Source organism: Myotis nattereri (genome assembly GCF_964212035.1).
Source record: "Myotis nattereri genome assembly, chromosome: 17".
Taxonomy (NCBI): Eukaryota; Metazoa; Chordata; class Mammalia; order Chiroptera; family Vespertilionidae; genus Myotis; species Myotis nattereri.
Window position 1 is genome coordinate 28,912,774 of NC_138092.1, and position 22,481 is coordinate 28,935,254.

The 22,481-nt window shown below is 44.9% G+C and overlaps 1 protein-coding gene across 2 annotated transcripts in view; it reads left to right on the forward strand.

Moving 5' to 3' along the window:
• The window catches only part of LYN (LYN proto-oncogene, Src family tyrosine kinase), a 104,606-nt gene that overhangs the window by 77,298 nt on the left and 4,827 nt on the right, over positions 1–22,481 (forward strand). For both annotated transcript variants that reach the window (XM_081111585.1, XM_081111584.1), the window contains exons 10-12: positions 1,372–1,448; positions 18,970–19,123; positions 22,199–22,330. In XM_081111585.1, the coding sequence (XP_080967711.1) occupies positions 1,372–1,448; positions 18,970–19,123; positions 22,199–22,330 (363 nt within the window). The remainder of the gene's footprint in view (positions 1–1,371; positions 1,449–18,969; positions 19,124–22,198; positions 22,331–22,481) is intronic.

The following is a 22,481-nucleotide window of genomic DNA, read 5'->3' on the forward strand; positions in this document are numbered from 1 at the left end:
TTTGTATTTTTATATGTTTAAAATATGAGTCCTCAAGCTCCAAAAAATAGTTTGTTTTCCTCTGTAGCATTATGTAAATGTTCAGGGTGCCACTTTAAAATGTGAACATTTAAAACCTGCCGGGATTGAACTCCCACGTAATCATGGACTCACTAAGGAGAGGCGCAAGCGGTTCTTTTCCCCCGTGGCTCTCACTGTCAGATCAAAGGGGTTGAATCACCACCCTTCCTCCTGCAGCTCAGTATAGATACTAATAAACTGCCAAATGAGTCTTTAAAATTCAGAAGAAATGAAGGGAGGAAAGTGTCCACCATGACCCTTTCTTACCTGGAGCACATGCACATTTCAAATCAGGTGAAAGGTAATAGGTTAGAGAGGACTGGGTTCGACCAACCTCAGAAAAGCAATCATCCAGAATTAACCATCATCTCATGAAAAATGATTATAAGGTGCTATCGGAGATGACTAGGTTAGAAAGACGCATATTATATTTTCTTAATATATATTAAAACTTCAGAATATTAGTCACTCAGAGTCCTTCCAAGAAAGGCCATTGCCGAAACCGGTTTGGCTCAGTGGATAGAGCGTTGGCCTGCGGACTGAAGGGTCCCAGGTTCGATTCCGGTCAAGGGCATGTACCTGGGTTGCGGGCACATCCCCAGTGGGGAGTGTGCAGGAGGCAGCTGGTCGATGTTTCTCTCTCATTGATGTTTCTAACTCTCTATCTCTCTCCTTTCCTCTCTGTAAAAACTCAATAAAATATATTTAAAAAAAAAAAAAAAGAAAGGCCATTGTTTTAAAATCAACAATAACCAAAGACCTTGCCCCCATGGCTTAGGTTGCTATAGCCCAGAAACCAGTCTCAGGATTATAAACTTTGTAGGAGTTCAGTAAACACTATTTGAGTTCATCAGTTTATAGTCTTATTAATCATAAATGTAAATATGTGTTTCTCCAGATAATAACACCTAACCTTTATGGAACACTTACTATGTAACACTGTTCTCAGTGCCTTCCCTGGGTGATCTCACTCAATCTTTTCAGCAGTCTCAGGGCTAAGTAGATGGTTTTGTGTTGTGGATGAGGCAGCAGAACATTTACTGAGCACTCATTACCTGCCAAGCGCCATGGCACTTGCTTCAACCCACCCTCAGAAGGACTCTGATATAGCCACTAGGACATGCCCACTTCACAGGGACCTAGACCAGATAAGTAGCTTGCCCAAGACTGCCCTCAGGTTGGCACTTTAAGTTCTAGGGGAAAAGGCATTTTGTGGGGTTCCCCCTGTAGTAATGATCATTTGAATTATATTTGTTTGGAGTTTCTTTTGTGTTTTAACTACATTAACTTTCTTTCTTCCTTTATCAACAGGCAGCTTGCTGGATTTCCTGAAGAGTGATGAAGGGGGCAAAGTGCAGCTTCCAAAGCTCATTGACTTTTCTGCTCAGGTGAAGTATGAAGCAGCCAGCATGTGTGTGAATTTGCAAAGTCCTCCCCTGTGTCAGATTCACGATGAAATTGTTTCAGAAGAAGGCATTTCCGTTGAATGTGTCCCAGCAGTGGTTATGTGTACACCTCCTTAGAGACAATACTGATTATTTTACACAGAATGTGTGTGTATGTGTCATTTTGACTTTGGATGTCATCTTCGTTAATACAAATCAGTCTCTTTATACTTATATTTATTTCTGCACAAATGATAGAAACAGTGCAGCCGAATTGACCACTTTGGGCTGCATTTTGGGGAAGCAATTCCATGCAGTGTAAGTGCAGCACCTTCCAAGCGATGCACGTGTGGTATCTAAGTTACTCCTCTGATGTACTGTTACCTTTAAGTCCTACGTGTTCTTGAAAACAGAGGGACAGGATTCCTTTCCTGTTCAGTTCTTCTTGTTGGATGTGCCTTTAGGATTCTGAGAAATATTTATTTATAATATTTCAGAACTAGCCTAGTTTATGTTGAAATCACATGTTTCCTGAAGTGTACTTAAGAACAGAGGGAGGTTACCCAGAAACCCAGCAATGCCCCCGGTATACCAAGGAAGTGCACATTTGAATGATGCCAGCTACTGACTTTAAATGGTTTCATTGTGTTGGTTAGTCATGTTCAGTAATTTGCTTGTTCCTCAGTATTGGCCACAGGTGGTTCGTGTAGGGAAGGCCATGTACCATAACACTCAAAGTACCACAGAGATTTCCAGAAGTTGTAGGAAAGGGCAGTCTCTATGATCTGCATTTCTTACTCCCATTTCTTCCCCCAGACCTTTTTTCAGTTGGGAAATAGACGGGGCCTTCTTGTGAGATGAGATCAGAGGAATGAATGAGTACATTTAAGTAAGATAGGAACAACACCTCCTCTGCAATAGAGTATAAGTGCTTTCTCTCTTTGGGTTAGTTTATTCATCGATCAAATGGGAATGGGAATGCTCACTTTAAGGAGATGTTGTCGAGGGTCAAATCAGACGAGCTGGATAGACCCAGAGACAGGAGCATGAACAGACTGTTGAACCTCAGAGGGAAGGCAGGGGAGGATGGGTGAGAAGAGATCAACCCATGAACTTGTATGCATATATGCATAACCCGTGGACTCAGACAATGGGGTGGTGAGGGCCTGGGGGTAAGGAGGACGGGAGAGGGCTGGAAGAGTTTAATGGGAGAAAAAGGAGGACCTATGTAATACTTTCAATACTAAATTTTTTTAAAAAAAATCAAATAAGCTGGCATGGACACAGCACTTCAGAGCCTGTTGGTGGAAGCTGAGGACACATTGTGGGTGACAATCCCCACCCTGGGAGTGACAGTAAAGGTGTCTGATGAAGTCATTTTGCTCAGCCTTCATCTCACTGACCAGAACTTAAGGAGTTTAGTGGGTTCTTTATCTGAGTAGGAGATTCAAATATCGTCTGGAACTTCAATTTCTAATATGAAAAGAAGCAAAATTGCTGTGGTAGGACTGGAGGAAGGAGAGGGTCAGCAGCCTGGACTTCTTAATCCTCTCTAACTCTCCAAGCTGGCCCTCAGGGGTTCTAGGAGACTCCAACGGTCTCAGGACCACGGTGTGAAAACCATTGCTCTGCAGTAACAGGAGAAATGACTGGGATGGGTGCAGCTCTAGATCCTATGTAGATAGGGAGCCAGGAAATGGAGAAAGCAGAAGTCTGATAAACTTGTGTCACATTTGACCCAGCTAAATGAGGCCCTCTACCCGGGGTGGTGACTTGGGCATCCCCTATTGGATGACAGAGTTGAGGAGTGTAGTAAAGGTTTACACACCTGCTCCTCAGAAAGGGAAAGGGGCTGAGAAAGGAGGTAGAAACCTGGTGGTTATAGCCGTTCCAGTGTGCCTAAGGGTCTGATCTGTGCCTACAGTCCTGTAGGGTAGAAATCATGCAAACTGGGGTGTGTACTAGACCCAGAGATGGACTTTAGTTTGTCACATTGGTATTTTGTGTTTGATTTTGCATAGCCTTTCTCAAAACACATCTTGATATAGTCAGAGTTTTAGGTCAAGGCCTCTGTATCTGTTCTTTAACTTTATAAATTACTAGTGTTGTTACAAAGGGTACCTTTTTCTAACTTAGAAAATATTTACGGGGAAGGTTGTTTTCTAAGCCTTTGTAGCTTGCAAAGTAAATTACCACAAAGACTGGCATGGACCGTGACTTTCAAATTGCAGATTTCAGGGGGGGCCAAGGAGCAATCAAGGCTACTACCAATGGTCTCCATGTAAGCCAGTGTACGGAGTCCAGCTCATGCTGGATGAACTCTTGTTTATCTGCCTCAGGGTTTCCTCGCAGGGATGACTGGGTAGAACTGGTGAAATATCTAGTTTAAGTGCATGGAGTGTTAGGTGTCATTAGGAGAGTCCTCAGTTAGCAGTACCCACGAAGTCTCTAAGCAGGTGTGTTCAGCACTAAATGCATTTCCTTTACAAGCAAATACCATCTCCTTTTGAGTTCATCTTTGTTCCTGGTGCAAACCTCACCCAGTCTTTCCCTTAAGTGGAGCTCGTGGGACCACCTGTTGCCTCACCCTTAATTATCATCTGCTTTATTAGCTTGTGGCTTTTCTTATTGGAATATAGATAACATGAGGAGGGGCCCTGGACCTCAGTCTGAAAGCACATACCTTACACATCCGATTTCTGTTAACCACACCCAGTGACCGGTCCCGCTGTGACACATATGGGCAATTCCCTTTATGACTGGTACAACCCAACACCCCTCCTCCTTTCTGAAAGGATCTCTCTATACAAAGAATGTCATCTCTGAGTTATTTCTCCTTTTCCTCTCCATCATCTACCACTGGCTAACGTTGTCACTTTTTCATAGTGAATAACATGCGAATAATAAATATTAATAAAGCTCGCCCAAGGTGATAAGATGACACCTGGTGCTCAGGTACTGGAAAATACAGCCTTTCCTATACCTTTTCTCCACTGTACTGTTTAGAGTGGAAATAGGGTAAAGCAGAAGTATTCTATAAATTCATTTGGTATTTGAGCTCTAAACAATTAGTAGGCTCTATAATATGTTTATACTTTTCTTCCGTTAGCATTGTCAATCTCATCAAAGAGTTGGGACATTGAGTGTTCACAAAGGATATAGTTCAATTCATCAGTTTTTCACAATGGGAGGTGGAGAGTAGAAACAAACCAATTTACTTAATCCCAGCGCCAGGGCCAGAAAAATAAGGGAGCAAGGGTAAGAGGCAGCATTGGGACTTTTCCCACAGTCTCGCATCTGGCCTCTTCTTCCCTGTACCCATGCCCTACTTCCCCATGCTCTACTTTCCCCTTACCGTCCCCCATATGGCAATCGAGACAGGAAGTGGGGTCAGTGCACATGGTCGCCTTTCAGTTCATGTGAGAACTGATTTCATCACTTCCTGTCTCGGGCTATGTTCTGAAAGGCTCTGCTGAGCCCAGCTGTAATCCAGACTCTTCAACTCATCAGCCCACTCACCTTCCTCTCCATTGAATGGAGATTAGGAAATCCCAGCTACAGCCGCTTTGCCCATTGCTTCTCATTCTTGTATTAAATGAAGCCAGGTTGAGCTTTTTGTGCTGAAATAGGAAAGTTACCCCTTTGCAAAGGAACTCTGATACTTTCAGAGCAGAGAATCTTTGCATAATTCTCTTCCAGTTTTTGCCTCATCTAAGAGAAGAAATGAACTTGGAAAGAGACGGGGTTGAAATCTGCAGGAATTTCCTTCAGCAGAAGCTGAAACAAAATCGAAGACTTATAAAACTGAGAGAAAAGAGAAATGGGAAATTCACAGTTGCAATATGGAGGTCAGATAAGACATTAGAGTTCAGGCCAAGTGAATCAAAGCATTTCTTGCTCTTTGGTGGCAACCTCCCTGAAGTGCAAAAATTACCAAAAATGAAATGGACAATTACATACGAGTAAAACTACAATAAAAACTGAAACACCAAAGTTGCTGTTACAATCATGGAAACAGGTAACATTTCTTTAACTCCTTCTAGTTGATAAAACACTTCACTTCCGACATCTCATTTGAGCCCACAAGCTTGAAAGCATTTATATTGTTACTTAATACATATTACAAAGGAGGAGGTGAGCTTGCACTTGTCCAAAGTTATAGAACTGGTAGGAGGAATTGCTGGACTTGATCCTGGGTCTTCTGACTTTGGGTAACTGGTTCTCCCCTCTGTACCCCACAGTCATTCCCTGATCAGAGTTGTTCCTACGATCATTTTGCATCTGAAACTATGCTGACATGCGCTTTCCCCCTTTATGTATTTTGCTTATCAGAATCAAGGGTATCTTCAGCTTTTTCCCCCAGAAAAAGTCTCCGTTGCCAAGACATATCACATAGTGATTGTGCTCAAGATACATATTGTCCCCCAGTGTTACATTTAAAGCCACATTTAAGTTGGAAATCGGTAAAAGGAGGAAGGTAAGGAAACCTCAGTCTACCTATATGTGATTCTCAACCTTTTTGAGTAGGAAGGCCTTTGACTTTGACATAGAGTACTCCCTCATTATAGTATCTACTAACTGAGAAAACAATATATAGATTAGGAATTCCTTGTACTAACTCTAGGTTGGGACCCACCAGTCTGTTGGTAATAAATCAGGTTTGAAATGTCTGGCGGGGGGAGAGGTGTTCTGAGGATGTTTCTAGAGTATTTTCCAATACCATCCAATGTGGGTCTCCTTATCTTGTTTATTTGTAAAGAACCTAAAAAATAAGTTACATTCTCATTTGCAGCTCAAGGCTATCCTCTACTCTGCCCCTCCCCAATAATAAGGCAACAACCTTATTTTCAAAACCCATATTAATATTAACCCTTGATGGACAGTGTCATCACGTTTAATTTACTTAAACTGGGGGAAGAATCACATTGAGATGCTGAATCAGATCCAGTGGCAAGTGGAAGCCTCAGGGGACAGACTTGGCTAGCTTTTCACCCAGAAGAGCCAGGCCGGATCCCCTTCCCACTTCTTGTTTAATCTCGCCACTTAAAATGGGAATTCTCAGACCTGGATCTATATTGAGGCCCCACATACCCAATTCTTTCAAGCACAAGAGCCTCTTCATGGGGAGATGGCCAGCACTTAAGAGACAGTTAATTCCACCAAATCATCTAAGCTGGACAGGCCATCAGGATGTAATGACCCCAGTGGGCATCATTTAAGAGGCCTTGTTTGAGAGCCATTCTCAATATGAAATATAGACATGGTGGTTTTCTCTTGCTACAGGACGAGAATTATCACTTCATTTGTAGGGAGCTATTGGTGATGTTAGTGGTGGAGGAAGCATTGAGCTGAGACTCGGGAAACCTGCTTCTGCCTGGGAAAGGCAGTGTCCTCATCTGTGAAATGAGAGGCACAGATTGGGTCTCCCACAGTTTCCTAGTTTGACTAGAAAACTTCCCTCTCACTGAGAATATCTATGTGGGCCATCATCCACAAGTTGTAGTTAATGATCAGAGTGGATTCAGATGGCATTGAAATGAGATTTTGACATTTCTCTAAGTAAAGGAATATAAAATGTATCACATTAATGTAGTACCCCGATGTCAGGCATGTAAGCGCTCTATCTATATATTTCAAATAATGAGTTTAGTCTGAGGCTTCGAACTTTGGTCATAAAAACGTACAAAATGGACAAATGAAACTACAATTACTGTCAATATTGCAAGACTGGATCATATGCAGTTTCCTTGTGTAAAGGTGAAAGAATAGGAAACTGCCATTTAAAAATAGTACAAAATAGGGTCTCTCTCTCTCTCTCTCTCTCTCTCTCTCTCTCTCTCTCTCTCTCTCTCTTCTCTCTCTCTCAGTGGTGGAGAATGTTTAGCATAACTGAGCAGAGGAACCGTGACTGGTTGTTTAAAATAGCAAATAAGGCAGAAGTTCTTCTTGTCCCAATCTTGATTGGAAACCTTTCTGGCACCAATGAGAAGCTTTAAGCAAACGGAGAGGGGCATGGTGGCACCTTTGGTCTGTGTGCCAGCGCTGCCTCTTACCTGGATATGATTTTGTGCAGGGGTGGCAATTTCTTGTCAGCACTAGTGTAAGTCACAAAACAATTTCCTCCTGAGGTACTCATATTGGAAGCCTGAAAGCCTATAATTAACTTGAAGTCCTTTAGGATCGGGCAGAGTTCTTTACCAGCGCCCACAATTTAAACGCGGAAATGAAAGCACTTTGAAGGGAGCAGCAGAGTGTAACTTCCAATCCATCTTTAGCCCTTGGCTGGCTTTCCCTGGGCTCCCCTCACCCTCTGGACATACCTGCCTCTTTTTTGCCCACAAATATGTACTGAGCACAGCCAGGCATGTGCCCAGGGTGGGATGAGCAAGATGCGGGTCTGCCTCAAAGAGCGTGTGGCTTAGTGTGAGAAACCGATACATAACAGGCAAGGCTACCTGGGATGGGTATTGCAGGCTGTTTTCAGAGAGTGTGGAGCAAGATGGACCCTGGTAGGGGGGGTAGCAGTAGGAGGGCTGGCTTCCTGGAGGAGGTGACCTTAAGAGTCAGGTGAGTCCTGCAAGCCTGGGAATGAGTTGGATGAGTCTTTGAAGGAACTGTATGCCTAGTACCCAGAAAAGGGGTACAAGGGGCGTGTAAATGGGGATGTGCAGGAAGAATGGGAAGGGAGATACAGAGAGGTAGACATGGACATTAGGACACTAGAAATATTGTTAGCTTAAGTTGTGTAGAAGGAGCAATTCACTGGCTTGTATAATGGGAAAAATGTATTTGAGAAAAACAAAAAATGGGTATACTGAGCAAATAGTCTCACAGGAGTTACAGTTTTACTCTCTCAGCTTGATTTCACCTTGGCACGGTCAGTGGGTGCAGTTGGTATTTATGTGATACGTATTTGTGCTCCCCACCGCACTCACACACACCCAGGTGCTCGTTGTAGAAACTGATCAGTTTTGACCATTGGTGAACCGCAGGGCACTCTGCTTTCCTGCCCCTATGATTTCGTTTTGTTGCTGTTTGTGTGTGGTTTTGTTTTTTCCCCTATTGTTCTGTTGTCAAAACCTGAGACTAGGAAGGGTGGGATGGAAAAGGAATGGGTGGGCCTGTGTTCCAGTCCAGAGCTCATCTTTATAAGATGCACCTGAAACAGACAGGACTCATTCTAAATTTTCCATTCAGAACTAAATTTCTCAGAGCCTCGTCCAGTCCTGTGCCCCCCCCACCACCACCACCCCACCACCCATCCCAAAGCCTAAGACAACCTTGGTCTATGAGACCCAGATCTGTGGGAGTTCACGCGGGTGGATTCCCAGTGTTGCCCACGCAGCAGGTGTGTGGCTCAAGCCGTGAATGGTGGTGGGGGTTTGTTCCTTATTCCTAAGAATAATGGGGAGCAACCGAACATCTAAGCAGGAATGGGATAGGATGAGGTCCGTGCTGTGAAGATTGCCCTGGTCACAGTGTACAAACGTGACAAGAAGGGGGACAGTGAGAGTCCAGGGGTCCCAGAGAGAGAGAAGAGGTCAAGGAAAGTTAGCGCTCCCCATTGCTCGTGTGCAGAAACAGAAAGTGAAGAAAGACGCTGCTAGGGTATTTGGATCAAGTAAAGGAATGATTGACATCACGAGCATCAGGTTTAGTGGGGGACACCCGGATCGAGCTGTCCTAGGTGGTCAGATGTTATAATGCAGGGATCTGGGCTGGAAAGAGGAATGTGAAATGAAGAGAATTGTGGGAGGCTGGCTCTGTGGACAGTCACTGCAGTGGGGGTTCGATGGGGTTCCAGAGAATGTGTGAAGGAGGCAGAGGACAGTCCAGCCCAGGACCCTGGGGAATGGGCAGAGAGAGGCACGGACCAAGGCCGGCTGGGGACACCGGACCATGGTCCTGGGAGACAGCGCCTGAAGGAAGAGGTGGGGCCTGTTCAGATGGAGAAACTGCCATTGGGTTTCGCACAAGGAGGGCCTTGGAGAACTTGGCTGGCTCGTTCTTAGGGTTACAGTGGTTTAGGTAGAAGCCAAACTCGGTCTCGTTTCCCTTCCCTGTTCTCAACTCCTCCCCACTCCCAGTTCCTTGAATCCCTTTCTGTGTCTCCACAGCTGCCGTCTAGGCCTGGTGGCTCCACTCCCTCCTCTTCTGCTCCCTGTCCTTTGGGTCCTTCCCAGCCACACTCTGGAAACAACTTACTTCTCTTATTACTTAAACGGAATGGTTTTCTTCTTTTTGCCCCCTGCCCCACAGCTTATAAGCAACTGTTGCCTTCCTTCTTCCAAAATAGATCTCCTGCCTCCTGCCCATCATTTCTCGTCTGACAGTTGCGGTTGCCTCTTACTGGTGTTGCCAAATTGAGCAAGTAGAAATTCAGGGAGCCCAGCTATATTTGAATTTTGGATATACTATGAACAAGTTTTTAGTAGAAGTGTTTCCTTGTATATTACCTGGCAACCCTACTCTTATCTCTCTCCCTCCTATTTGGTTTCTACTCTCCAGGCTCCACGGAGTTGAAAGAGCCAATGGGATACATTTATTTTTGCATTTTTTTTATTATGGTCAAATATACATGGCATAGAATTTATCATTTTAATCATTTAGCCAAGTTCAGTGGCATTGAGCATTCTTGTATTCTCTTTTCAATCTCATCAGCCTCTTACCAGGTTGATACTATTATTATCGCCAGTTTGCAGAGTGGAAAACTTGAAATTCTGAGAAGAAACTTGCCCCCAAGTTATATAAACCCATGTCACCTCATCCTGAAGTCTCTGATCTATAGTCACAACTATCCAACTATCTTCTGAAGTGTCCCTGATCATCTCTCTACTTCCTGCTAATCCAAACTATGCATTCACATCGTGGCCGGTTTACTTGAGGTTGGATTGGGGAGCAGCTTTCCAGGGAGGAAGGGATATGGAAGGAGCTTTGACCACTCCCCAATGCTCTGGTCCTGCTCCTGTGTGTATCCCCACTCCCATCCAGCGAGCCAGCACCAGCTGCCAAACGCTTGCTTTGGTCACAAGCCACACGGGTGTGGGAGACGAGCACCAGCCAGTCTCCCCGCAGCAAGTAGCTGACTTCTGCTCCCGCTGTCTTACAGCTGGGAGCTTCCAGGGTAGTTGTGCTTTTTAACTGTGGTAATATACATAAATAAAAGTTACCATTTCAACCACTTTTAAGTGTACAGGTCAGTAGCATTAAGACTATTCATGTTTTTATGCAATCATCAGCACCATCCATCTCCAGGACTCTTCCTCTTGCAAACTGAAACCCTGTACCCATTAAACAACTCCCCATTCTCCCACCTGCCATGCCTTTGCAACCACCGTTCTACTTTCTGTCTCTATGAATTTAACTACACTAAGTATCGCATATGGGTGGAATTACACAGTATTTGTCCCTTTTGTGACTTGCTTATTTCATTCGGCATAATGTTCTCAAGTTTTATGCATGTTGCAGCATGTGCCAAAATTTCATTTCTTTTGCCCTAGCTGGTTTGGCTCAGTAGATAGAGTATTGGCCCGTGAACTGAAGGGCCCCGCGTTCAATTCTGGTCAAGGGCATATGCCTTGGTTGCAGGCTCCATCCTGGGGCAGTTGGGGCACGGGCAAGACGCAACCAATCGATATGTCTCATCGATGTTTCTCTCTCTCTGGCTCTCTCCCTCCCTTTGACTGTCTCTAAAAATCAGTGGAAAAATACCCTCGGGTGAGGTACAAAACAAAAAGATTTTTTAAAAATTTCATTTCTTGTTATGGCCAAATAATATTTCATTGTATGTATATAGCACATTTTGTTTATCTAATCATCCATGGATGGACACTCGGGTTGCGTCCACCTTTGGCTGTTAGGACTAAAGCTTCTGTGAACAGGTGTGTATAAAAACCTGTTAGATATTCTATAAGTATCTGCTTTCAATTCTTTTGGGTATATACGAGAAGTGGAATTGATGGACCATATGATAAACCTATGCTTAATTTTTTAGGAACACCCACTTTGTTTTCCATAGTGGTTGCACCATTTTACATTCCCACCAACAGTGCATACGGGTTTTTTATTTCTCCACGTTCTCGCCAACACTTGTTATTTTCTGTTTTGTTTTGTTTGTTTGTTTGTTTTTATAATAGCCATTACAATGAGTGTGTAGTGGCCCAATAAGTTTTTGCAAGAGAAGGTCTGTAGGAATTCGTTGACAAATTTTTCTTCCTTTTCTGCTAAGGAAGGTGAATCTATTTAATGAAACTTACTGATTAAAATATGATTATTCAGTGAAGCTGTCTCTATGGAAATTGTGTTCCCCTGAGGCACTGTGGGGTCCTTACACGCTGTTGGCTTGATTAAGTTTTGACCAGACACAGAAACCTCACCAAATTTGTATGTGCCAAACTCTGCCCTCAACTTTGATCCGTGAAGTAATGACAGACTGCAGACTTTAACTTGGCCACATTTTAAATTACCTACTTTTCTTATTTCTCTTTCCCTTCCTTTTTCCTGCCATCAACTTGTGAGCATTCCACTGTTTGTTCCTCTTTATAAAAGAAAAAGCCAGTATGGATGAATGGTTAAAAGCATAAATGGTGGGACCAGTCAGGTGCCTGGCAAAGTAATCAGCCAGTGCATGGTAACTATCATCATCACCATCATCATCAAAGTAATAGACTTTATTGTTTTGTTTAGAAAAGAGGAATAAAGAAGAATGGCATAATAACCCAAGAAAGCTAAAAAACAAAATTTTTAAGAAATTTGGACCCCCAAGTACCACAAGGAATGAGTTCCTCTTCCATCCCTTCCTCTATCCAAATTATGGACTAAAGAGTGTAGGGATGCCCTAGCCAGTGTGACTCAGTTGGTTGAACATCATCCATGCACCAAAAGATTGCAGGTTCCATTCCGGGTGAAGGCATATGCCTGGGTTGCAAGCCGGATCCCCGGGAGGGGGCGTGCAGGAGGCACCTGATGATGTTACACTCCCGTATCAATGTTTCTCTCTCTTACTCTCCCTTCTTCTCTCTCTAAAAATCAATAAGAAAAAAACGTTTAAGAGTGTAAGGATGAAGTATGAATATCAATGAATATTAATAGATAGGAAAGTGCTTCTATAAAAACTGCTAAGTGCTATAGAACAAATGCTGTTGTACTTGGAGAACAGAGATGTGTTCTTTCTTAAACTTTCTTTATATTCTATTTTTCTGTTGTCATTAAATGGCCTAAGTCAGTTTGCGATTGGGCTCAGGGGCTCCTTGTTATTAAGAAGCCTTCAGAGAGACCCTAGGTTCCACCCAGTTGCTACTCACTTATTCTGTTCCCATTTATTAATATCACTATCATTATGTCATAGCCTTCCTAGGGCTTTTAAAAGTAATTAATTATTTGAATTCTACTTTTCCCAAGTTTAGGAAGGAAATACATATCTAGAAAATGAGATAGACAATGCCTAATAGGACAGGTAAAGCAACAAGGAAAACAGATTTTTATTCTTTCCTGCCTGTTGGCAGGTTTCTTCTTTAATTTCACTCGTGACTTGTCTAGATGACAAATCTTTTCCAACCAGCGAGTTCTAAGGCAGGTTGAGTTTTCAGTTCCAGTTTCTCATTTAGGCTGGAGTTTCCTGGGGTCGATGTTGGCTTTGCTTGAGGGCTCCCATTGAGTCCCCTCAGTTAAGTTCCTTTCATTCCTTCAGTCCCTCCATCATCTGACTCAAGTGTGGCTTTCTTCTTATTAAAATAAGAAGTAACTCACTAGGCAAGATAGCCTGTTACTTGCCAGTTTCTCAGAAAAGTGATACTCCTTGGGATGAGCACAAGAACACTAAAGCAAGACTTGCAGAGCAAGGCCGTCCACAGACATGTTGTTATTTGTCCAAAGCATCCCTCAAGTTCTCCAGGGAAACCAGCCCTCTGTGTGCTGAGCAAAGCTTTCAAAGTGCATGTGCCTAGGAATGGTGGCTACAGGTAGCTCAGGGCTTCTGGTTGAGCTTCCGAGAAGAACGGGAAAGGATGAGTGACCTCTGTCGTCATTGCTAGCAACAAGTCACTTACAAGAGGTATTATTTACCTGCTCTGTCTTGGTGTGTTAAACATGGTGAAGATTTTTTTCTCCAGAGTTGTATTCCATATAAAGTCAAAATCAGTCTTGTGTGTGTGTGTGTGTGTGTGTGTATGTGTGTGTATCCTATCTAATAAAAGAGAAACATGGTAATTAGCATACGACCGCTACCCTTCCCATTGGCTAATCAGGGCGATATGCAAATTAACTGCCAGCCAAGATGGCGGCCGGCAGCCAGGCAGCTTAAACTGAACATGAGGCTTGCTTGCTTCAGTGAAGGAGGACTGCAACGTTCCCCGCCTGCCTTGCTGGCCTCTGAGCTTGCAGTTTGAAGCATTGTAACAATATAGAAGCTAAACAAAACCCCAGAAACCATCTTTCAGCCTGCTGGGATCTCAGAGCTGGAGTTGATACAGAGTTTCGATTGTAGAACCCAAACAAACCAGATACCTGTTTTCAGCAGCTGAGGCCTCAGAGCTGGAGCCAGAGCTAAAGTTGGCCCAGAATAAAAAAAAAGAAAAAAAGGAGCAGTTGGGAGCTTCAGTCCCAGCCTGAAAACAGCCCTCAGCCCCTCACCCAGACTGGCCAGGCACCCCAGTGAGGACCCCCACCCTGATCCAGGACACCCTTCAGGGCAAACCAGCCAGCCCCCACCCATGCACCAGGCCTCTATTCTATATAGTAAAAGGGTAATATGCCTCCCAGCACTGGGATCAGCGGAGCCGCGAGGCCTCCCGGCACTGGGATCAGCGTGACAGGGGGCAGCGCCCAAACCCCCTGATCGCCCTGTGGCTCTGTGTGTGACAGGGGGCGGGCCACAACCTCCCTATCTGCCCTGCTCTGTTCCTGACAGGGGAAGGCACCCCAATCCCCTGATCGGCCCTGCTCTGTTCCTGATAGGGGGGAGCTCCCCAACCCCCTGATCACCCTGCGGCTCTGTGTGACAGGGTGCGGCGCCCCAACACGCACCCCCCCCCACGGGCCCTGCTCTGTGTATGACGGTGTAGAGCCATAACCTCCCCATCGGCCCTGCCCTGAATGTGAGAGTGGCGGCACCCCAATCCCCTGATCGGCCCTGCTCTGTGGGTGATAGAGGGTGGCACCCCAACCCCGATCCGCCCTGCTCTGTGTGTGACAGGGGGCAGTGCCCCAACTCCCCTATCGGCCCTACTCTGTGAGTGACGGGGGGAGCTCCCCAACCCCCTGATGGGCCCTGCTCTGTGCATGACAGGGGGGAGCTCCCCAACCCCCGATGGGCCCTGCTCTGTGCATGACAGGGGGGAGCTCCCCAACCCCCTGATCGACCCTGCTCTGTGCGTGACAGGGGGAGCTCCCCAACCCCCTGATCGACCCTGCTCTGTGCGTGACAGGGGGGAGCTCCCCAGCACCCTGATCGGCCCTGCTCTGTGCATGACAGGGTACGGAGCCCCAACCCCCCTGATGGGCCCTGCTCTGTGTGTGACAGGGGGCAGTGCCCCAACCCCTTGATTGGCCCTGCTCTGTGCATGACTGAGGGTGGCATCGCAACCTCCCAATCCGCCCTGCTCTGTGCATGAAAGGGGGCAGCGCCCCAACTCCCCAATTGGCCCTGCTCTGAGCCCGACCAGGGGCTGCACCTAGGGATTGGGCCTGCCCTCTGCCACCCGGAAGCAGGCCTAAGCCAGCAGGGCGTTATCTCCCGAGGGGTCCCAGACTGCGAGAGGGCACAGGCCGGCTGAGGGACCACCCCCCCCCCCCCCCCAGTGCACAAATTTTTGTGCACCGGGCCTCTATATCCGAAGGCTGTCATTGTTAGGTATTTCCTGCTCCACGCTTAACCGCTTAACCTTAACCATACTGCGAACCCCCAGTTGATCACTGGCAACTCACTTCTCAATAAACATATGTGAGCGAAGCTGTGATTCCTTGGGAGGGAGGGACCTCTGTTGCCTTCCTCCCAGCAGTGCAGGCAGGGCTGAGACTGCTCATGCCATATACTAATTTGGGGGATAGGAACACAGACTTTCTATTTTACCTTAAACGACTTAAGTTCAACTTCAGTACTTCTGAAAATTTCAGTCTGACTTAACGTTTTTGACTTTGTACTCTGAAAAAATACTTATTTGCAAAGTAAATGGGACTCTGTACTTTGTCTTCTGTCCACACCCTGTCCCCATGCATAATAAGCGCGCGCTCGTGCGTGTGTGTGTGTGTGTGTGTGTGTGTGTGTGTGTCAGAAAATGATGAGCAGAGGGACAGATGCAATAATGCTTTACAAAATGTTGGGGTTCTGAAAACTTTCCATCGGTTTATATGTATTTCTGTGTGTGTGTGTGTGTGTGTGTGTGTGTAAAATCATGCATATACTGAAAAATAGATACACACTGACAACACGCCCATGTAGAGTGTGTCTGCCATGGTCCTTTGGGGTTCTGATGAGGGACTGAAGTCCATCCCTGACCAGCTTGCCCACCAGCCACGACAGCTGGGTCACCTCCACCTGGAGGAAGTGGTGCCTTCTCCTAATTTGTTGTGAGCCCTGGAGGCTACATCTGTTGGGAGGGTTGACACTTCCTATTTCACAGCAGCGGTGGGGGAGACAGGCCTGCTCGTTGGGGTCAGACGTTCGGTAATACGTACCTTACTTCTCTCTCTGGTCACACATGTGTTTTTAGCCCCGACCCTTCTCGGACTTGCAGAGACCAATGGCAGGCACCTGGTGGCCAGCTCCTTCTCTTCGCACAGCGCCTTTGAAAGGCCTCTCGGGGAGACTTGCATGGCACAAGGCTGGGAATCTGCTTATTTACCCCCTGATAAGATCAGGTTGCCCTTTAACTCAGGAAACATCATTTTTTAAAAAATATGTTTTTATTGATTTTCAGAGAGCGAGGAAGGGAGAAGGATAGAGAGAAAGAAACACAGATGAGAGAGGATGGCTGCCTCCTGCATATCCTCTACTGGGGATCCAGCCCACAGACTAGGCATGTGCCCTGACCGGGAATCAAACCAGCAACCTCTTGGTCCCTGGGTCGAAGCTCAACCACTGAGCCATACCGGTGGGGGCAGGAAACATCGTTTTTAATATCTTCTCTGTGCCTGGGACTTTCACTTGGTACTAGATACCTGGAATTTCACCAGAACCCTTGTGGGTTACTGGCTCAGGCTGGGATCCCAGCAGTCAGTCTCTTACCTGGTGGTTCCTCTCTGTCCTTACACACACACACACACACACACACACACACACACACACACCATCAAAGGGAGAAAATGTCGTCATCATATATTTCCACTGAAGGGTCAGAAAGGGGAACTAAGAAATGTATGTTCGCCGTGCTGTTTGAGCTGAAGAACACGAGAAATGCAAAGCACTTCTAAACCTAAATCAGCTCACTTTACACCAGGAGTACAAAACTCGCTCTGCCTGCAGTGCTGACAATTATTAGATGAGGTGGCTTGGGGGAGGAAGAAGGTATTCCATGAAAGAAAAGTTGGTCTTGGATTTCATTAGCCAGAGTAGTCTCTGATTTCTTCCTGCTCTTACAATTTAGAACTGAATATACTTTAGCCAAAGTAAATACAACCAAAAAAAAAGATTAAGGTTAAAAAAATAAATAAACCAAGAAAGAACAATACCTATATATCAGGGAAAGAATAATCCTGTATAATAAAAACCTAATATGCTAAGTGTCCAGTGGTCCATTCAATCAATTAAAGCATAATATTCTAATGATATGCTAAGTTGGCTCAACTGCTCACTATGATGTGCACTGACCACCAGGGGGGCAGATGCGCTGACCGGTAGGTTAGCTTGCTCCTGGGGTCCGGCTGATTGGGACTGAAAGAGACAGGCCAGACACAACCTGGAACCTCCCGCGTTCTCTTTCCCCCAAAACCCCCCGCCCCCCCCCCCCCCCCGGCTGGCCAGCTTCCTGTGTCCCTCCCTGGCCCCGATTGTGCACCGGTGGGGTCCCTCGGCCTGGCCTGCACCCTCTCATAATCCGGGGCACCTCGGGGATTGTCAGAGAGCCAGTTTCAGCCTGATCCCACAGGCCAGGCGAAGGGACCCCACTGGTGCACGAATTCATGCACTGGGCCTCTAGTTTTTATAGAAGAAGAGAGCTGTAGTCTTTTGTGGCTTCATTTTAAAAGTAAAGCCTATCTGAAAGCTGTAATTTTGTTCCCATGTCTATTATTTATTCAATTGGTGAATGCTAGTGTTTTGGATCCTGGTCTTGGTGAATACTGCTATTATTGTTTGGAATATGAGCTCCTTAAAGGACTCAGATGTGGAAAAGGAAGCCAGAATAAACTGGGTCTGCTTGCAAGTCTGCTGTTGTTTCAGAGAATCGTTTTTAAAAACGCATTCAGGTTTGTTTAAATGCAGAACTGGGGTAGGTGTAATTAAAACCTTACTCACAAGTTCCCAAAACAGTTTTCTTTTTTCATCTTCACTCGAGGATATATTTTTTATTGATTTTAGAGAGAGGGAGAGAGGAACATTGATCGCTTGCCTCCCATATACGTCCTGACAGGAGGATGTTCCAACCAACTGAGCCACCCAGCCAGGGCCAGAACACTTTTCTTAACAAGCTGATCGCTCAAATCCATCACCAAGAACAAGCGAGATGTGGGTCCTTGGTCCCATGTCTTAGAGGCTCTTTCGGGACCACTAGCACATATCTGTGTGTGTCAGTCAGCATCCTTAGAGGGGTGTCCAGCACAGGTTCCTGATTGCTACTGTCAACTGCAATTTCAGGCCCAAATTGGGATTGCAGCCAACTTTGGCTCATTCAGGTTCCTGGCCCAGCTTGTATACAATATTGGAATGTTACATAAGTGTCCAAGTACAGGTGTGTGCACCTGTGCTAAGGGGTTTACATTCCTGCCATGATCAGAGGTGAGGATCAGGGAGCTCTGGGACCACATACATCAAACAAGAAGGAGTTGGACCAAGGTTCTTAAAGGAAGTGACCTCTCAGCTGAGCCCTGCAGAGTGAATTGGCCAGGTGAAAGGGCAGGTGGGAATGAGCCAACAAAGGACCTCTCGGTGAATGGGATGATGTTCAACCAACCGAGCCATACCCACCAGAGCCATCCTGTTCTTGATACCCCAATAACTTATTTGTATTAGCGTGTCACTTCCTCCAGCTCTGTTTTCTCATTTGTAAAACTGGGATAATGACATCTATCTACCTGCAAGAATTTAGTAGGGTATTAAAAAGATTCTCCACACATTAGAAAACATTGAGTCAGGTAGCTATTATTTAAAGGATCATGTTGAGACCCGATTACCATCACTGGAGATTTGGGGGCAGTTATTTTAGAAAGAGCTCAAAATGGTGATTGTAATTTATCCAATGTTTTCAAAACTTCTATGATCAGAATAACGTACATGAAAGGATTTCAGGAACTCATCCATTTTTTGGTTTTCCTTGATGGCCTTCTACAATAGTCTACCCTACATTGAAAACGAATGTCTTCTTGTGTTCAGATCGCAGAGGGAATGGCGTACATCGAGAGGAAGAACTACATTCACCGAGACCTGCGAGCAGCTAACGTCCTGGTCTCTGAGTCACTCATGTGCAAAATTGCTGACTTTGGCCTTGCTCGAATAATTGAAGATAACGAGTACACAGCAAGGGAAGGTATGCTAACGATCTCCGGGTGTATTGTTATTGTTTAGTTTTATTTTTCTCTGTTTTTAACAAAGCAGTTACAATTGTCACCACTAATAAAACGAACTCATTTGGTAGACTATTCTAAAATTTATATATATAAAAGCCAAGCGACCGGAATGCCAAATGGGGCGGGCCGTGCAGACCCCACCCATGCAAGAAATCATGCACCGGGCCTCTAATGTATCATAATTGCTGTTTGTGATTCTGATACTTGTTTTAAAAAATTACTCTCTTGATTAACTCCACATGATACTTTTGTAACATTTACAAATGCTATCTATCCTTTGTATTTCAAGTAAGGAAAGCAAAACTAAAAGAGATTTGGTCATGTCAAGATTCTTTGTTTATAGTACATGTTAAAGCTTTTCATCCATATAATGAAGTACACTTTCTTTACTGTATAGAGAAAATGTTTGCAACAGTAATTTTATATTCTATATTCTGGCCTTTTAATTGCAAATTAAAACATGGAAATTGCCCTGACTGGTTTGCCTCAGTGGATAGAGCATCGGCTTACAGACTGAAGGGTCCCAGGTTCGATTCCAGTCAAGGCCATGTATCTTGGTTGCGGGCACATCCCCAGTAGGGGGTGTGCAGGAGGCAGCTGATCGATGTTTCTCATCGATATTTCTGACTCTCTATCCTTCTCCCTTCCTCACTATAAAAAATAAAATATATTTTTTTAAAAAAATATGGAAATTATTACACACATAGAAGTAAATATAATGCTATAAAAATACACTCCCTTCCTTTCCCACATTTCATTCTATAAACATGAATCAAAAATGCACAGAAAGGCATACTTGTTCCACTTCCTGGCACATCGCTCTATGGAGGGCCACGTCTGGAGTCGCACTGGCTTTTCCTGTTCAAGACTCTTCCACGTCGCTGATGATCTGAGGGCTCTGAAGGTCTCCCTCACGAACACTGAGTGAATATCTTTGCAGTGCTTTCTCTCTTCCGAAAGAGCCAAGCACTCTCTTGACATTCCTAAGAGTTATTAAACAAGGACTGTTTTCCTTTTAGCTACATGCGTGTTATTTCTGGGAAGCATCTGCAGGACTTACAGGGGGACAGACAGATGGAAAACATCGCTTTGATTTGTGTAGCATCTCTTGCCTCCATCTTGTTTAAGGTGGTTTTCCTCCTGCCTCAATCCTCTGTTCTCTCAGGTGGTTTATTACGCACCTTGATCTTAATTATCCGCAACAAAAAGGCAGGTGAAGGAGAACAGTTTGAGGAAACGCAGTTTAAAAAGTAGTAGCGAAAATGTAGTGAGTACAGTGTGGCCTTAACTTACGAGTGTCCCGACTAACGAGTTTTTTGAGATACCAGCTGTCTCTCCGCCGATTTTTTGCATTGAGTTGACAGAGTAATTTGAGTTAATGAGCTCTTTAACGAGCTCCTTAACGAGCTTGGTCTCTGAAAGAATTAAACTCGCAAGTCAAGGCCCCACTGTATATGTGGCAGGCACTATTCTAAGTACTTTTCATACATTATCTCATTGATCTTTACAATAATGCTAGATGATGATGATGATGTCATGGTGATGGTGATTTCTGCCTTATAGATGAGGAAGCCAAGAGGTCCAGCAGCTTCTGAGGTCCCACAGTAAGTGGTAGAGCCAGGTTTCAAACCCAGGAGATCTAGCTTCAAAATACATGAGCTAGAATTTATTCCATGGTTTTGTTGAATTTCACAGGCCTAGAGTCTCACAAAAATAACTGTTCTCTTGAATGAGACAGGTGGCTTGGCGCAGAGATCTCGGGTTCTAGAATCAAACAGTAATGCAGTTTACCTTTCATTGGTATTCACCTGTGCCAAGCACACAGCTCAGCTGGGGAGGTTCCGTTGTTTCCTCATTTTACAGATGGAGGTGCCAGGAAGGTGCAAAGGCAGTAGTGATTTGCGGGCGTCATAGCACACTGGAATCAGCAGAATCTGATTCAAACCCAGCCAAGGCCGACCCCCCCCCCCCCCGCCCCCGCCCCACACCTGGACTGCTGCCCCAAGGCCGAGGGGTGGGAGGTTTAAGGCTGGAATGTGCTACAGTGAGTGCACCACACACAGGAGCTGCTCTGTGAGGCTTTCTTCTGCCCTTTTTATTCTTATTCTGATTTCCAATTTTGGTCTGACACCACAAAAAAATTATAAAGCAAAAGACATCAGAAGGCAAACATGTTTTTAAAAATTTTTAATTGTTGGTAGAAACCCCTAGCCTGAGCCCCTACCTTCCTCAAGGTGACCTGAAGGCCCTCGGGCCAGGTTTGCCTCTCAGGTGACCTGATGGCGAGGTGTCCCTTAGCCTCACCAGCTTCTGATGAGAAGCCTAGCATCACCACTGTCTCATTCAGGGCAGATTACCATCCTACCCGATTTCTAAAAGTCTAATAATGTTTGGTTCCATCAAAGGAAAACATGAGACATAAAGACTGGAGTAGCATCTGAAGTTCCTTTTGGTACAGGCTTAAGAGCTTTATCCACAGGAACATGTACATCAAGATGTATTTATATTCCATATAAACATAGTTTGGGTTAGTTATTAGAGAAAATGTAAACACTAAAGATATATTCAGGGTATATCTGAAGTAGGTTTACAGTTGTTCATGTGGAAAAATAATATAATAAATAATAAATAACTGTGTTTCACATACTCACAACTGTAAACCTACTTTTGCTCCACCCTGTATATGTTTAGAGGCCGTTGTTGAGGGGCAAAGGAGCAAGCTAAGAAGAAATGCCTTTACATTCTGTGTCGCATGCGTGCGTGGTTAAGGTGGGCTGGTTAGGATATCTCTGGGAGGAGACACAAGAAACTTTACTTCTTCACAGGGAAATGCCCAAATGGGAAACAGAGGAGGGAGGCCAACATTTTAAGTAGAACATTTTGTATCATCTCTATTTTGTACTGTGTGTGTTACCTATTCAAAATATATATATATATAATTTTCTCAAGAGAAGGAAATTATGAGGGTCACATGGCCATGACCTTTTTGTGTCAGCTCAGAGGCCCAAGTAAGACACCTGTGTCTTCTCTCTTAGGTGCTAAATTCCCCATCAAGTGGACCGCTCCAGAAGCAATCAACTTTGGATGTTTCACTATTAAGTCTGACGTGTGGTCCTTCGGAATTCTCCTGTATGAAATCGTCACCTATGGGAAAATTCCTTATCCAGGTACCCTTCATTTACTTTTTTCCATTCAAGTGGTACATATGACAAAAAGGCCTAAGGCAGACCTGGCCAGTGTGGCTCTGTTGAACGTCAGCCTATGAACCAGCAGGTCACGGAGCACCTGCCAGGCGGTCTCTAGGTACAGTCCTGTCTG